We start from the raw sequence: 14,556 nt of genomic DNA on the forward strand, positions 1-14,556 counted from the left end.
AATATTGTTTACGTACTTAGCCTTTACTGGTGCATGAAGGATTGAGGGGAAGAGAATTTTTTTTTTAATATGTTTCGTAAAAAGAAATAAATTATTATAAATAGATTTTTTTAATTGTTTTTTTTTTTCCTTCATGTTTGTTTATCTCCTTGGCGATCAAAACAGTGCTTAAATGAAGGTCAGACTCAATGATTTCCATTCTTTTATTCAAACTTGCAAGAATTTTACCCTACAGAGCGTGATGGATCTTTGACAAAAAAAAATCCGGAACAGAATTGACGCAACCAAAAAATTTCGCGTTTCACATTTTCAGCCGCCTGGCTTGTGTTTTTGTCATGATCCAAGAAAAACTCTAGAATATGACGTATTTTCCTTTTGCTGTTGTCATTCTTTAACGTGTGCTCAAAAAAATACTGATTTAAACAATCGCAAAACTATTATTTTTTTTATTACCAAATTGTATTATTCTAACACCGTTTAGCATTAGCAGATTCTATTACATATATACATTTTAATACACCTCTTATATGTATAAAAAACATTCACAAAAATTATTTTATTACAAAGAAAACATTTTGTTAAAAATTGTCTATTTTTTAAAATATTGGTGGATCTACTTGGAGCTCTTTATATTTTCTTAGATTGCACGCAATGTAATAAGTTTGAGAATCATTGTCGTAGACTATTTCACTATTCACTCAATAGATTGGAATGTTAGTGTTAATTTACAAGGAGTCTATTACTTTGGAAATTGTAATCCCAAAAATAATTAATCCTTCTATAGGAGGTTGAGTAACTTGGCTTTGTTCCTCTCCAGATACACGTTGAGCTAATTGTCTTCTTAATGATTTGTTAGTCCATGGAGATGATTTGTTACAGACACATTGTTTTTTCATATTTGACTTAACCAAACAAAATCTACTATACATTAATACATACATAATATCAAAACTTTCTTTTATCTGGAGAATTTATTATTCAACGTTACTTACACGTTACACGTGAAGTCGTTCATGGAGTAAAAAAGTTTGCTCCTAACAAAAGAAAAGGTTTTGCAATTCGAAATAGCAAGTTCAGCACATTCTTTAATCGCAGTAGTGCAATAGAATACTGAATGTTATGGGGTTAGGTGAAAATATTACAAAAAGACAACTTTTGTCTGAATTATCAATCCATTTTAACCCTGAAGGAAAGGTCTAAAGCAAATTTTCAAAGTTTTTACTCAAAAGAAAAATATGTTTAAATGTGGCATTCATTATATATAATATGTTTGAATTATGATGTTTTATTCGAGGTTGCGTCATATTTGTTTATGTGGAGGAATGCACTTCAATTTACTTTCAACTTTAGTTTGTAAACAAAGCAGCAGAGAATGGGACCGTCTTGGGACAAAGTAATAGAACTCCATGAATGACAATATTATTTATTATAAAATATAGGTATGTAACTCCCATAGAGGGCGCTGTTTGGGGAAATATTGCTCCTTCAAGCTACAGACTGTCCCGCCGCCATGCAGATAATGTTTGTTTTTTTAGTTTGTTTATACCCTATTAATTAGTATTCGTTCCGTCCTTATTTTGGGGCTGAAGAATGCTGTCCCTTCCGGTTCAGTCCTGCATATCAGTCTTACAAACTTAGAGCTCAGTTGTAAGTCATGTATATTTATTCTATGTTTAATTAGTTTTAATACTGGGAGTCCTTAGGGCCGGCTACAAAGACCGACAGGACTAGAGTAGACTGAACTGGACCGACACAACACTACTATTGATCAAACATTTTCATTTATTTAACCTAACCAAAGTTATTTGTTTTTTATAACTAATAAATTACTTAAACTCATTTTCACCGGGAGTAGAAGTAGAACCTTAGGGGCCATTGCCCCCCTATCCACACACTCACTTTTGAAAAAAGCCCGACATCCCCTCCCTTCCTCAAAGAAAAATTGTAGTCACGACCTTGGATTTACAAAAAAAAATCCCTTTGATGACGTCACCATCATATAATTTGGATAATACTAAATACGTTGCAGCGCCGGTGACTGTGAGCAGAGCTTTCAAGTTTTGAAATGAGTTCAGTGGATATTTTTAACTTTAGATGCAACATTAAACGGCTTCTAAGAATATATTATATGCACTTATGACTTGTTTTTATACATTTATGACTTCATTAAAAATATTTTCAATCAGAAAAAAATCATCCGTTTTTACTGTCATTATTCTATGATAAAGTGCCATCAATTACCAAACATTTTCTAGTGTTGGTTTTTGACTTTTTTGGAAAAAAAATTCAAAAATTAAATTGCATATATTAACATTTTTGAAAAAAAAGATCAAATGTTAATTTTTTTTTGAAAAAAAACTCAAAAATCATCCAGTTTCCCAAAAAATGAAATTTTCATAAAATAATTCAAAAATTTAATTTCAAATATTACATTTTCTTGTAAAAAACAAAAATTCCTTCATTTGGGGACGGCTACAGCCCCTCCAGCCCTTAGGCTCGCCCCTGGCTACATTTAAGTATTTAAAAAAGGATTTTATAAATTTGAAACTGGAAATTTATGAACAGCCAACTGAAATACAGGCATTTGACTCCCCCCCCTCCTATCAACGTTCAATATAGAATTGTTTTATATATATTGGGTACAAGTTACGATATTGTACAAGTTACAACGTGTACAATATAAATTGCACAAGTTGCAACCAAAATATGAGATGAAGGATTTACTGTACTTGTGATGAGGATCATGCAATAATTGAATATTCCATGGATGATCCATATATTAATGGTGTATATTTTGAATATATCATTAAAAATTACTAAAATATAAGACACATTATAAAGTTCTAATATCTACAGTTGTATTACTTATAAATACATAATTACCATGTAACTTTAATAGATCAAAATAATATGATAGTATCAATGTAGAATTGGTAATTAGAATGCTCAATGTTGCAATTGAATAATGCATTTTAAGACGAAGAAATTGCAACTTCTATACAATATATATACAATTCAACAATGCAACTCATTTTTGAAACTAATTTTGTTTCCTTCTAAAACAGCTCTTCTCATTAGGATGCTGCAATGGTTGACAAGGCTTCATTACACCTATTTTGAATAATAAGGAAAAGGGATCGTGTTTGCTTGGCAAATGTATGTCACGTAGCATTTTTATTCTTGCCAGCACAATTCAATTACTATGTACCCATAAGTAGTAGTGTTATTAAGATGCATAATATATTAGTATTAATATTTCTTTAACTAAATGTACCACTCATTTAAAGGACGTGTTGGGAGGCTGAGCAAAGCCAAATACAAACAATACTTTTTGTAAAAATAAAAAAGTGTAAAAGTACACCTATAAATCACCTTTCAAACTAATTTATTTTAGAAACTTTGGTAAGCAATAAATTCCTCACTTTTCGACATAGGGATTCATGTAGGTATGAATGCTAAAGTGTAAGAATTAAGTTATCCGCCTTCAAAATACTTTTTATTAGTCGATATGTATCTGCATTAGTAGATACAGTGTTCAAATAAAAAATAAATGTTTATAAAACAAGGCGGAGAGCTATAACTTATAAGTAATAAAGCTCCTTCAAGTCAACCTAATTGTACTAACATAGTTACATAAACTTAAAACTTATTTTTACATTCACCAATAAAATATTAATCAACTGATTCATTCTTCATTTTTTCTAATTCCCTTTTATGTTATGTAGTTCCCTGTGAATCAGGAAGCTATTGGAAATGTGAGTCCAATGACTGTGAACCATGCGCTCAAGGGTTTTATCAGCCTCAATGGGGACAGACCTCATGTTGGCAATGTCCTTACAACACAACAACTGATAGAGTTGGGGCTACTTCTCCAACAGACTGCAAACGTAACAATCTTTATATTGTATTCATAATTCAGGAAGTATTCTACGTTTTTTTCTTCTTTTTCCCGTAATTTTAGGCCATAAATGTCCGTTTTATACAAAGGATGGTCTGGGTATACTTGAGTCCCCCAATTTTCCGGGGGATTATCCAGCTTCTGCAGAATGTCACTGGCGTGTTCGTCGAGGGCGGAACAAGAGAGTTCTCGTCATTATATCAAATATAGAATTGGATGATGAGTGTGGAGATACACTTACAATCCGAAAAACAGGTAGTTACATCATGGGTTTGAAAGAATAGAATTGATTACTTAGCTATGATTTCCTACTAGATCGACCCAAAAATGGAGTAATATTCGAGACTTGTCAAAGCAATGAAGAGCCCATTATTTTTACTGGACACTCCAGAAATCTTTGGATCGATTTTACATCGAACGGAAATTCAGAAGGACGAGGATTTCAAATATCTGTCCTCACGATTGAAGGTATGAGAGGCTATACATAATTTTTGATTATGAGCTTAGGAATCCTTGGTTTGAGTAATTTTTACAATTTTTTGACTCAAAAACTTCATAAACCCAATTGCAAATATATGTATAACACTATGTAACAAAATTGAGGTCTTCGGACGCCCGCCGGCTAAAACCCAGATTTATTTTGGTTATTAAAGCCATATGTAGAACACAAAAATGATATTTAAAATTTTCAATCGAAGTGGGTTTCCCCTTTAAAGTCTTACTTTAAAATTTACATTTTTGGAGTGTCATTTCGATTCAAAGTCATATTTTGAAATGAAACAACCATATCGATGAAAATTTAAGGAAATAGCAATTGATAATAAATATTCCAGTATTCAAAAGAGAAATAATTATTTGTTAAGTTATCTTGAATACAGTTACTACAATATGGGGCTAATCATACGAAAATCAAGTAACATAAAGGGGAGTTTTATTTGGAAGCAAATATTTTTTGTACATTTTTTTCCATTGCAATATTATTATAGGTAAAACTCCAGAATATACCTTATATTACAACTTAAAAAGATTTGCCGTCATTTTTTTTTTTTTTTTTGATTGATTTTTTAAGTTTAATATTTAATTTTCTTTTAGAGTATTTAATAAGTAAGCAGTGTAAGGTTTCTAAAAATGTTTCGAACTTTAATATAACTAAGTCAATTATTTAACTAATTGAAGGAAGTATTGAATATTCCAGAGGGAAGAACATTTCAAAAATGATATACAAATAAGTCAATTAGATTACTTACATCTAATCAATATATACTAAACAAATACATTTGATATGAAATACCGGGTCGTCAAAAAGTTTTGGAACATTACTTTAATTGCGTTTTGAGGGGTTTTCGTTAATTTTATGCAAAAGTTTCATATACAAAAAAGGAACAACTTATTCTTTACCTTTTGAATTTTTTTGTGACCAAGTCTCTTGGATAAATATTAACGAAGATGAAGCAGAAGTGGCTCGTTCAGTCCGCGCCGAATTGAGCAATTCTGATATTTTAAAGACCCTTAATGTGTGCAGAACCACCGTTGAGAGGTTCAAGGTTAAGGTGAACAATGTTTAAGGGATCAGTGATTATCATAAAAGTGGAAGGACGATCAAATTAAAGCCTAAAATGGCAAGAAACACTTTTTTGAAAAATCCAAAGACGACGATAATTGACTTGGCAAAAAAAGCGGTCGGTGAGCCGTTCCACGGTGTCCAATGCCTTAAAAAATCTGGTGGCAAGTCTCTACGACATATTGAACGACTCTTGATCACTCAACAACTACAACAATTTGATCGTTGCAAAAAGCATTACAATGACCTGAGCTTTCACAGAAACCGAATTTTGTTCTTCTCGGACGAGAAGACATTTACAGTGGATCCCGTGTACAAAAGGATAAATGATCGGGTCGTATGTTTTGGAAAAGTCAACTGGAACCTCCATGAAGCGTCCACCACTAAACATCCGGTCTCAGTAATTATGATCAGCATTGTTTCATCACAAAATGAAGCCAATTTGGTTCCTTGTTGGATATAGTTTGACTAGCAAGTAATACTTTATGATTTTACAAACAAAAGTGCTTATGTAGGTCCGTAAGATCACAAAACACTCCAAGAATGCCGATTATTACTATCAACAGGACGGGACTCCTGTACATCGGGAAAAAAACGTGCAGGATTGGACGACAAAAAAAATAAAGTTCAGTCCGAGGTATTTTCGGGAACTGCAGAGCCCTTACCCGAATTCCCTTGAATTAAGCATCTGGTGGCGAACTGAAAGTAAGGCCTGTAGATAACGTCATAGCAGTATTGAGTCCCTAAAGTAATCGGGTGAGAAAGAGTGGCGATCAATGTCGAATTACTACTACATTGTCAACTTCTGCAAAGCGTTCTGTGAACGCGTAGAGCCTGTAATTGAGGCTGAAGGTGCTCAAATTCATACATAAAGTTATCTAATTAGTAACTAACAAGCTCTAAATTTTAAATAAATCTCTATAATTTCGTTTACAGCCGCTAGGTGTAATTAATTGTTCAACGTTCATTATGTTCCAAGACTTTCTGAATGGCCAGTATATATCTAAATTTGAATTATTCTTCGTGCCTTTATAATATTAATTACTTCTTACTATTAGTCGAATAATCGACTTAATTAGAACTAATTTCGTAACATTTCCACGCAACCCTAAATTGCTCATTTATTAAATATTCTATAAGAAAGATAAGTTTAACCGAAGAAAAAAAAATATCAATCGAAATCATTTTTTTTTTTTTTTTTTTTTTTGACAAGAAATCTTTTTAAGGTGTAATATAAGGTTTATTCATTAGTTTTAGTTATAATAGTAAGCAATTGAAATAAATATTAGCTTCATTATATATAAATGTTCCTTCATTTAAATAGATTTTTATAAGATTAGACTCATTTAGTAGGAACTGTGTTCATTTTCATCTATATAGTTATTTCATTTCGAAACATGGCTCTGCATAGAAAATATACTCTCAAAAAGTGATTTAAAAAAAGGTTTTAAAGGCCAAACTTACTGCAATTGAAAATTAAGTGGATATTTTTGTGTGCTATGGGCTAAATAGCAAAAATAAATCTGGGTTTTAGCCGACGGGCAAAAATGAAACTGCACAGAATAATTGTCAGTCAGTTACTTAGAATAATAATAAAAACTTCAATTTTTTCGTTCCTAGAACCAAGAAGGATATTAATTTTTTAAAAATCTGAGAATTTTGATCTCACATTGACCCAGTGAGCGTTATAGAGTCAAAAGCCAGGCTATAAAGATTGATCAATTGAACTAATTTTGTGCGTGTTTGTTATTTGCAGATGAGCTGGGTTACTTAGTAGACGCGATAGTGAGCGATGATAAAATTGGATCCTTTGACAAGAGACCAGGGGATATGTCCATAGAAGTAAGATCCATTCTATATATTACATATAGTTTATTAATACAACATGTACTCTTAGGATAAGCACTTGTTATCCCGACTCTTGATGCTCCTCAATGCAAATACGAATTACAACGGAGGGAACGGGGGTTCTTCCAATCGAAATCGACGGAAAAAGAAGCCTATTATCAACGTTGTAGAAGAAAACTAACGGATGGGGATTAGATATAGGTTCTTTCTTCTAAAAGCCCCAAAGACCATCAATACTATACTTTATATTGTTTATACGAATACTTCCATAACACAACCCCAAATTTTTTTGTAAAATTAAAACATATATATACCTACTAAAAAAATAAAAATTCTACGAAAAAATCAATCTGTTATATCATTTTTTATCATTTTTAATAGAAATAATAATAATTAATTATTATTTATTTGTATGTCACATATTTTTTTTTTAATAATAACGATTCAAAAAAATAAATCAAAAAGAAGAAAAAAAAAGGATTTTTTTTTCTTCCATGAACATGATACTGCGTGTGGAAAATGGATAGATAGATTATAATAGAAAGGAGCTGAATGACACATGTTCAAGGAAGCTCTGACGAAAAACAACATAAAGATAATATTATTATTATGTAACAATTAAAAACTAATCAAAACAGGACCTTTAGTTGTAATGATGAACTAAAGGAATGAAATAGAGAAGATATTGGTGTAGATGGATAGATATATATATAAATATATATAAACATAAAAATCAACTAAATCACAATGAAAAGAAGTAACTTAAGTAATGAAGGGGGATTGGCAATTATCAAATTAAAGAATAATAATAACAAATAGAGAAGGGAAGATGGGGAGGGTTGTTTCTTGGATATATATATACTAAATGATAATATTAATTTGGGCTAAAGTCCTATACATATATATGTATATATATATATAAATATTCGTGGTTATCACAGATGTACTCAACATTCTTAATAATACTTCAAAAAGAAAAAAATTATATATATATATATATAAATATATACGCTTTTGTGTGTGATTAAGTGATGATGGTAATAGAATATATATTATAAGTATTAAGTATTAGTAATACTCTTTGGTGGTTAAGGAGTATTACAAACTCGTTATGGGCAATACTCCTAGGGAATGTCCACCTCTTGGGTGTGCACTTCAAGTAGTCACATTATAATATACCTATATGTGCCTATGTATGTATGCAAATTTGAACTCTTCATTTCAGATAAAAAATTCATGGAATGTAATTATATGAACGGATATATATATATATATATATATCTTTAATTGGTTGGCTGGTTTATTAAGAGAAATTATAATGATCATTGAACACTTTTTTGTCTCTCTCTCTTGGTGGTGGTGGTGGTTAATATTTTTTTTTTAATTCTGTGTCTTTCTTTCGCGTTTCTTGGCAAAAAAAAAAAAAATATATATATAATTATTATAAAGGTTCTGTTTGAGTTTTTTGTGTTTAAAAAATAACATTTAAAAAAAAAGAAGTGATGATTCGAGTATGTAATTAAGATTGTATTGATAAAAGGCTGCATCACTCTCTAAATAAATAATTTTAAAAAACTCAATAATTGACTAATTAATTAATATTAATTAGTCAATTATATGTTTGACTAACATTTAACTAACATAAGTAAGTAAATGATTGTTGTTAATTGTTTTCTTTATGAAAGAAAATGAAAGCTAATCATTTTCGTGGTTCTCATCACCAACATCAGTTTGTACTTTTGGAGAAAAGTTTGTTGTCTTCTAAAAAGCGCGATTTTGTAAGCAAACAAAACAAGAACGACGGGGGAGGGGGAATGAGCTATAATATTGTGTGTCCATTTAAACATATCTCTCTATAATATATATTTGAATAACTTTATATATATATGCGTGTCTAAGTGTGGTAAAGATTGTAAAGTGTGTGCGTAAATTATTATAAGTATAATATATTATAGAAGTAGTCTGTGCTGCGAATTAGAGAACGTGACTAGATTTGATTAATTCACGATAAATAAGAAGGAGAAAGAGAGAGAGAGAAAAGGAGGGAGGGAGAGAGAGGAGAAGGAATTAGGCAATATTGCCTCCTCCAGGGGTTTTAGGGGTTGAACAATTACTAAGCTCGTCTGACTGTAAGCCAGAGCGATTAAGAATAGGTTCAGAAAGAGAGCGATTGATTTTAGGCAATGAGCGCATGAGTCCTTCAACAACAGCCAAAACCTGAGGAAACAAGGGTCTGAGATTACGATTATGCTGAATGCAATTCATCATGAGGCGGCGGAGTGCCTGCGGAGTATCTGATCTTATGCCAGACATATTAGGAACTACCTGTCCCGTACCCACGAGCCATAATATCTGTAATAGTTAGGGAAGTACATCATTAGTATTAAGAATCAATCATCACAAACAGTGAGACACTCACCTGATCTACAGAGAGTCCCTTTCCATTGCCAACAGCTCCGGTTTTCCTAATACCACCATCAGAGTAGGGAAGGATTCCTGACAAAAGTTCATACAATACAATACCAAAAGCATATACATCACTTTGATAACTGAAGGCATCTTCTGTTTTAATCTTTATAATTTCAGGAGCCATCCAGAGCACAGAACCTAAACAAAACAAAAATATTTTATTTCATAAGACACATAACAGGTGTGACCCCTCAACACAATGACTAGTAATGAATTTTGGGAATATTATAAATAATAAATCTGTGACTACATATGCTATCCTTAATAGTTATCATCTTCCACCTTTACTGAAAAATTGTTATATTTAATCCTTGTACTTAAAGGTCGCAAAGAATACCTTTATTATAATTATAAAAAAATAAAATGTATACATATGATTGAAAGATTATATCGAATCCAAATAAAGTATCATACATCAAATGAAGGCTCTAGACATAGAGTAAATTTCGCTATTTTGGGGCATATAATAATTAATCTATAAACAAATAAAAGCTATCACTAATAAAGTTGTGTATTATTATTTTTTGGGTTTATCCATTTAATCATGTACTTGAGAAGGAGTAAATCTGAATCTGGGATTCTCAAACTTCTCAATACTATAGACACCTAGAGAACTTTTAACATCTTTCGACATATAACTTATGTTCAACCAAATGAATAATATATTACTTATGTAATCTCTAGCGAACCCCTGGTTGGGAACCACTAATCTGGATTATAGAGGATATAAGAGGTTAAGAGCTATTCTTAAAGAATAGATAACATTCATGAGTATCTTAAATCTAGAACCTATTTAATAAATTGTAATATTAAGTCCAAAATTGACACAAGATAAACAAGGAATTCCTCATTTTCTTGCTTTTTTTTCAATATTGTGTTTGTGTTGACGCATCGCATTTTATATACTTAATAAAAGTCACGATATGTATGCACATAATCAAAATATTAATTATGTAAATATATACGATGACATTGGGGAATGTGACTAATAGTAGAGTACGAACCAGTAGGCTGTCGAACAACTTGAGAGTCCTTCCAACGTGATTTAACTGTTGCAAGACCAAAATCTCCAATTTTAACAGTAAAATTATCATCATGTAAGAAGATATTACTACTTTTAAGATCTCGATGGATTATATTTTTTGCGTGTAAGTAGCTGAAAAACAAATACAAGATATTTATAGATTTGTATTTAAAAAAAGAATGAATACATATATAATATAAAAACACATTCGCTTAATAAATGGAATAAGAAGTTTAAAAAAAAAAAAAAAAAAAAAAAAAAGACTTACTCCATGCCTTGAGATGTCTGACGAGCAATTTCTATGGTGTTCAAAAGCTCAAATTTGGATTCTTCAACATGAATGTGTTTATGAAGAGAGGATCCCTCACACCATTGAGTTATGATTGCCATTATTTTTTTCGATACACAACCCATAAACAGCAGAATGTTGACGTGTCTAAAATTTATAGAAAGTAAAGATTGAAATTATGATCAAAACACTCGAGTTATTTGTTTGATTGTTTTTTCGACCACCTATAATAATGCTAACTACTATGTGTAAGAAGTCTCAAATCACATAAATATACGGGTACATATTGCAATTCACAATTAAAACTCTCAGAGGTTATGAATAATTATCGTGCATACCTTGTTTTCCTTAGAAGCGCAACTTCGTTTCTGAAGGCCTGAATTTGTTCTGGAGAGGGATTCTTGACATTCAATGTTTTGGTCGCGACAGGACCATGCCAATAGCCCCGATACACAGTTCCAAAGGATCCCATCCCTATACTTTTTACATACACTAGAATGTCCTTTGGAGGAATCTCCCAATCTTCGATGGATTCTTTGGTAACGTTTTTAATTCGTTTATTAGCAGAATCATCAGCTGAAGACGCCCGCGCCCTTGGCTGCCGAAGAGTTGATGTCGGAGAAGATGACACTGACCTTGAAGACTTTGTGGGACTCGTTGGGTTTCCTCCCGATGGAAAGGCTACATTACTCGAGGAAGATCCACTTGAGCTTTTCAAATTGTATAGCTCGTCTAAGGTTACCATTCCATGAGCTAAAAGAAAAAAGGAAACGACAAAAGGAATTTTTCCAATGAATCAAGGATCATAATTATTGTAGTTCGTACTTAAAATATCCTTTTTATTGTTGCGATACACATAATTTTCGGATAAAACTGTTTCTGGAGTAATACTCGTACTATGAACATTAGGTGCTGAGGATGATCGATCCCTACTACTAATTTGATTTGGCTCTGACCCTGAAAAAATATAACTAATTAATGTTTGTTGAGTAAAGATTTATAAATAATAAAATAGAATTGTATGTTATTGATCCATACCAGATGATTTCTTTCCTGAAGTAGCATAAGCTGGGGGTGGGAAGGGGAAAGCGTCACCGGAATGGCCAACGGTCCCTCCACCAGGCATAATTATACCAGCTTCACTATCTATATGTGAACTTTGAAAACTTCCTCTCCAACCTACATTGTGATTCGCCAACATCCTGCAGTAAATCAATGAAAAATCATTAGATCATATTGGTGTATGCAAATGCCTCACGCAATGAAAAAGTAAAAAATCACAAGATGAATAAAGTAAAAATCACAAGATGAATAAAGTAAAAAATCACAAGATGAATAGAGTAAAAAATGTAGAAACAAGAGTCTGAGAATTAAATGAAGGGAATTGTGTGAATAAAAAGTTTAATTATGGAATTCAGTTAGTTGATGAAAAAGGCCAGACCAGTCAGGTTAGTAATGAAAGAATGTTATTCTTTTTATTATTAAAAAAAGATGGAATGAAAGGAATCCAAAACCATAAAAAGCGTGTGTACATACTCTCCACTCTGTATTTCATAGGTGTTCTCTATCCAAGACCTAATAGTCCTAGAATCAACGTCTTGTTTCCGTTTTAAAAATGCATTCAAACTCTTTAAAAAACAAAAATTATGTTAGAACCTTAAAAACAAACTTACGCTTGCACTAAAACTTTTTGCATCCTGACCTGTTGACATAATTTTGGCACATTATCGGCACATTTTTGATGAAATTTGTAGCCACAAGTCCTACAACAAAAACCCTGAAAGATATAGGATAGGGTTTAAAATATTGGGCTTATAATACATCAGACGAGAGAGAGGGGAGTCATTAATCTATGAATCTATATGTACCTGAAACAACAATCGGCGACAACATTCGCAAAAAGCTAAGGAAAAGAATGTTTTTCTGACAAAATTGTGGGATATAGAAGTGGTAACGGGGAAGTAGGTAGAGATTTCCACCTTGATTTCCTCGCTGTCAATGAGGGAAATGTCCATGTCCCAGGAAATGGGTGTCTGTAAGTAAGAGTAAAGAATATGATGATGTTAATGATTTGTGTAATAGGTAGTAGCTCTGATGAGAGATTACTTTGGTGGGATCTGAGCATTTGTAGACAGCACAGGTCTCAGGTGTGAGTTTTCTTAGTTTCATGGCTTTGGAGAGTGCTTCCCGTAGAGTGATGCCCTTTTTGGTGGGAACGAAGGTATGTCCGTGGTCTCCAAGGTGTGCACGCACAATGGTACGAACGGGTGACTTGGCAGGAGGAGGTGCCCAAGGAGGACTCTCGGATGGCCCCATTTCCAAGAGTTTCTCCTTGAGGGACGCTTCGGCGAGGGTGAAGTCGTGCAACTTGGAGGTCAGCTCCTCATATTCAGTCACAAAGATCCCTGGAGGATGTTGGTAGGGCGCGAATCGCTCGTTCAACTTGTCGATGTGATCCTTCGTGAGCCGGATGTGGTGCTGGATGTTGATCAGATCCTCCACCAACTGATTGTACTCGTCATGCTGCTGCTGAGGTTGTTGCTGCTGCATAGTAGCACTGCAGTAGGAGGACGAGGAGTGAGGATGCGAAGGATGAGGGTGGGGGTGGTAGTGAGGATGGTTACTTTTTCTCTCCTCCGTGCTATTAGTAATCATCTTGTACGGAGTTCATCTCGAAGAAGGCCTTTTTAACAAATTTCTTAATCTTTTTTTTTTTTTAAAGTTTTTATTATTGTTGTTCTTATTATTATTTGTTGTCGTTTAGTAATACAAGATAGAAAAAGAGAGAGAGAGAGAGAGAAGGAGTGCGTCCGTGTTGAGGGGAGCAGAAGAGAGAGTAAAGTGAGCTGCTAAAGAGCTCTTTCTCTCTATCTTTATTCCTTCCTTCCTTCTTTCTTTTTTTTTTCTTTCCTACTTCTTCTTCTTTCCCTACCTACTCAAAGATGGTGCGATGACGATCGTCGATCCTCCTTCTCTGCTCCTGCTGCAACTCATCCTGCTTATTTTTTGTCTTTAATTCATCGCACGCTCTTTAAGCGTGTCACACACTGCTACTATGTAGTACTAGTAAAAATAATTGCCTCAACAACCAGCTGCTGCTCCTGCTTAGTTAGTTATTTTTTCTTTCTAGTCATCTCTCTCTCGCCCCACTCTACAAAATTTTGTATTTAAATAAAAAGATGTGAACCCGTCACTCTTTCTGTCTTCCTCGATGTGGACTCCATCCCCCCTACGTTCATTTTTCTTGGATGAGACTCCTTCCACTTATAATAACGCATGCTTGTTTTTTAGCCCATTTTATTTAGTCCAATACCCGCTAAAAGATCCCCACTTTGGTTCCTTCCAAAAGTGCACTCAGTGATAGATAATATTATTAAATATAAAGTCATGGGGTTCAATGTCTTATATGACGTCATTGTTTAGTCATCATCATCCATTTCTTCTCCCCTTTAATATAATAATAATTA

General features: G+C 32.8%; 2 protein-coding genes across 3 annotated transcripts in view; one reads left to right on the forward strand and one right to left on the reverse strand.

The window, feature by feature from the left end:
• The window catches only part of LOC121114025 (uncharacterized), a 240,451-nt gene extending 232,799 nt beyond the window's left edge, over window positions 1-7,652 (forward strand). The window contains exons 3-7 of the mRNA XM_040707840.2: window positions 3,726-3,887; window positions 3,962-4,153; window positions 4,214-4,366; window positions 7,216-7,301; window positions 7,357-7,652. Coding sequence (XP_040563774.2) covers window positions 3,726-3,887; window positions 3,962-4,153; window positions 4,214-4,366; window positions 7,216-7,301; window positions 7,357-7,488 — 725 coding nt within the window. The 3' untranslated portion in view covers window positions 7,489-7,652. The remainder of the gene's footprint in view (window positions 1-3,725; window positions 3,888-3,961; window positions 4,154-4,213; window positions 4,367-7,215; window positions 7,302-7,356) is intronic.
• A 1,059-nt stretch (window positions 7,653-8,711) lies between these two features.
• On the reverse strand, window positions 8,712-14,081 carry LOC121114024 (serine/threonine-protein kinase A-Raf). 2 transcript variants are annotated; one of them, XM_040707838.2, is made up of 11 exons: window positions 13,196-14,081; window positions 12,958-13,122; window positions 12,792-12,866; window positions 12,626-12,717; window positions 12,128-12,291; window positions 11,915-12,046; window positions 11,428-11,842; window positions 11,069-11,236; window positions 10,781-10,932; window positions 9,727-9,914; window positions 8,712-9,659 (listed from the first exon to the last, which is right to left on the reverse strand). In XM_040707838.2, exons 1-11 carry the CDS (start codon window positions 13,742-13,744, stop codon window positions 9,375-9,377), a joined length of 2,385 nt encoding a protein of 794 aa, XP_040563772.1. In that variant the 5' UTR covers window positions 13,745-14,081; the 3' UTR covers window positions 8,712-9,374. The 2 variants fall into 2 exon arrangements, with proteins under 2 accessions (XP_040563772.1, XP_040563773.1); XM_040707839.2 differs by lacking the exon at window positions 12,626-12,717 and having other exon boundaries at window positions 12,763-12,866.
• Between the last annotated feature and the right edge of the window lie 475 nt (window positions 14,082-14,556).

This window comes from Lepeophtheirus salmonis, chromosome 3 (genome assembly GCF_016086655.4).
Source record: "Lepeophtheirus salmonis chromosome 3, UVic_Lsal_1.4, whole genome shotgun sequence".
Taxonomy (NCBI): domain Eukaryota; kingdom Metazoa; phylum Arthropoda; class Copepoda; order Siphonostomatoida; family Caligidae; genus Lepeophtheirus; species Lepeophtheirus salmonis.

Bases quoted from the DNA above. Each gene is read 5' to 3' on its own strand.
- LOC121114024 (XM_040707838.2), bottom strand. From the start codon at position 13,744: ATGATTACTAATAGCACGGAGGAGAGAAAAAGTAACCATCCTCACTAC. The intron at 13,123-13,195 runs GTAATCTCTCAT...TCTTACTTACAG, and splicing joins AATGCTCAGATCCCACCAAA to ACACCCATTTCCTGGGACAT. The intron at 10,933-11,068 runs GTAAGTCTTTTT...TTTGTTTTTCAG, and splicing joins CAGACATCTCAAGGCATGGA to CTACTTACACGCAAAAAATA.